This window comes from Octopus bimaculoides, chromosome 19, assembly GCF_001194135.2.
Source record: "Octopus bimaculoides isolate UCB-OBI-ISO-001 chromosome 19, ASM119413v2, whole genome shotgun sequence".
In the NCBI taxonomy this organism is placed as follows: domain Eukaryota; kingdom Metazoa; phylum Mollusca; class Cephalopoda; order Octopoda; family Octopodidae; genus Octopus; species Octopus bimaculoides.
The window spans coordinates 48,791,405-48,794,041 of NC_068999.1; the positions used below are offsets into that span (position 1 = coordinate 48,791,405).

The 2,637-nt window shown below is 35.8% G+C and overlaps 1 protein-coding gene across 1 annotated transcript in view; it reads left to right on the forward strand.

The window, feature by feature from the left end:
• The window catches only part of LOC106878105 (staphylococcal nuclease domain-containing protein 1), a 35,448-nt gene that overhangs the window by 27,230 nt on the left and 5,581 nt on the right, over nt 1-2,637 (forward strand). The window contains exons 16-17 of the mRNA XM_014927216.2: nt 442-630; nt 2,006-2,141. Of these exons, the coding sequence (XP_014782702.1) occupies nt 442-630; nt 2,006-2,141 (325 nt within the window). The remainder of the gene's footprint in view (nt 1-441; nt 631-2,005; nt 2,142-2,637) is intronic.

The window sequence follows — 2,637 nt, forward strand, 5'->3', positions numbered from 1 at the left end:
GATGATGATGATGATGATGATGATGATGATGATGATGATGATGATGATGATGATGATGATGATGATGATGATGATGATGATGATGATGATGAAAATGTTGGTAAATGTATCCGTATATTTGCGTTTGAAATGACTGTCATGTCTCTTCTATAAGTATAATTGTTTGTCAGTTATATTGATGTGAAACTGAGTTCAAATCCAGCTGAAGTCACCCTTGCCTTTCATCCTTTCCAGTTTGATAAAATAACGTACCAGTCACACATGGGTCAATGAAATAAACTAAGCCCCTTCCCTCCCCAAAAAACATGTTGGCCTTGTTCTTAAATTAAATGCAATTTTTGATATAAAATAGAGTTACTGGTCTGACTATATTATCGTACTCATGGTCACTTAATGCATTTGTCATATTTTCCCTTTTTTTTGTTTTGTTTATTTCTCTAGGTTGAAGTTGAAGTAGAGACTATTGATAAAGGTGGAAATTTCATTGGATGGTTACACATTGAAACTACTAACCTGTCTATTGCACTTGTTGAAGAAGGTTTAGCAAAAGTCCATTTCACTGCAGAACGTAGTGCGTGTTACAAAGCTTTATTAGAAGCAGAAACAAAAGCAAAGACAGCTAAATTAAATGTAAATTTTTGAAATTTCTATTATGTAATCATAATTCTATTATGTAATCATAATTTAATTTTTATTATGTAATCATCATTGTGAAATTTAATGTGCTGGAATGAGATGATGCATCTCACACTGTCCAACCATTTGTCATGATCCTTTGTTATTTTGCATACACAAAAACTGAAACATTGCTGGTCTTTATTGTATGTCTGCTTTTTTTCTTTTTTGTTACGCCTGGCTGCCCTTTCCCCTGCCAATCATTTTACATGCACCTGGTGGATTTTATTGCGCAGTCAGCACTAGAAATATTGTCTGCATCAAAACTAAAGAGTCACCTGTATCCAGTTGACAGTATTTAATTACTTGGTGGTCTACTCTTCTTTGTCCAGGTCACCATTCAATTATTTCATTGCAATGACCTGGTTTTTACAGCTTTGTATCACCAACTGCTTTGCGGGCCACCCTTCCAATCACCAAACCTTTTGCATATGTCCCCCACCTCCCATTGGGTCCTATCAACCCGTTCTACTCGTGCTAGCATGAAAAGCAGATATAAAAGGTTGATTAAACAACACAGTGTTTTTGTGGTTAAAATACTGGTTTAAGCTCAGATTTTCATGCATTTATGGTATGGCACTCCTGGGTGAGATATTTTACAATGCTTGTTCCATGAGTCGAAGATCTTTGAAAATGTAGAATATTAACACAGGGTAATGTGGTCGTGGTGGTGTCATTTTTGCATAGCTCCTGTCATTTCTGGTCAAGCAGTTCATGAACAATAGCAGCCAGAACAACTTTTGTGTCAAATGTCTTAGACACAACACATGTTATTCTAGTCTGGCTCTTCACAATTCATCATGCAGTGGATGCTATTCTGGAGTATCTCGTGCAACAGTATTAGGTTTATATTAAGACAATCAACCTTGCCTGTGGTGCAAGTAGCAGTTATTTCATTTAGTTAAGAAGTGAGACTTGTTTTCCTGCTGGTTTGCCTGAAGCCATCAAGCAAAGTGTCTTGTCCAAAGAAAACTCTGCTTAACTGAAGCAGAGTTTGAACTCGTATATAATTATTAGATTTTCATTTTGTGAAATTACTTAAAAAACTCTGTGTATTATCCAATTTGTCGTTATGTGTTTGCATGAATGGCAATGAAGTGATGTAGGGGAGTAAGAAGAGGAAGTGCATTAGTTGTGTTAAGAGATGTGTGGTTAAGATGTTCTGATGAGGGAAGGAAAAAGAGATTCTGTTGTCAAAAGTGTGTTCATGTTACCTGGCTGTATGCGTGTCGGTTTCACATCTCAAGTAGTTGTGTGAGCAAAGCATTTGTACTTAGTAATTGTTAAACATGTATATATTTATTAAGAAAAACAACAAAAATATTTCCAGATTTGGTCAAATTATGAAGAACCTAAAAATGACCAAGTTGTTGAAGAACCATTAGAGCGTAAACTAAATTACTGCAATGTTGTTGTCACAGAAGTTATGCCTGATTTGAAATTTTACGCCCAGTATGTTGAGAGTGGTAAGTTTCCCTTTGTATTTTTATCTAGCTATGCAATTAAACAAGGCCTGAAATTTTGTGGGAGGGTGGAGTGCTAAGTCAATTACATCAACCCCAGTACGTAACTGGTACTTCATTCATCAACCCCAAAAGGATGGAAGGCAAAGTTGACCTTGGTGGTGTTTGAACGTAAGGATGGATGATACACCACTAAACATTTCGTCTGATGTGCTCATGATTCTGCCAGCTTGTCTTAATAATAATACTTTCTACTGTAGAAAATTTGTGGGGAGGGGACTAGTCAATTACATTGACTCCAGAATTTCACTGGTACTTAATTTATCAATCCCGAAAGGATGAAAGGCAAAGTTGACCTTGGCGGAATAAATATCTCTGTCTATTCATCCATCCCTCTATCTACGTATGTGTGTGTACATACATACATATATATTTATCCCCAATTTACATGTTGGCTTTCTCATTGTTAATGCTCTTTTATATATATATATATATATAT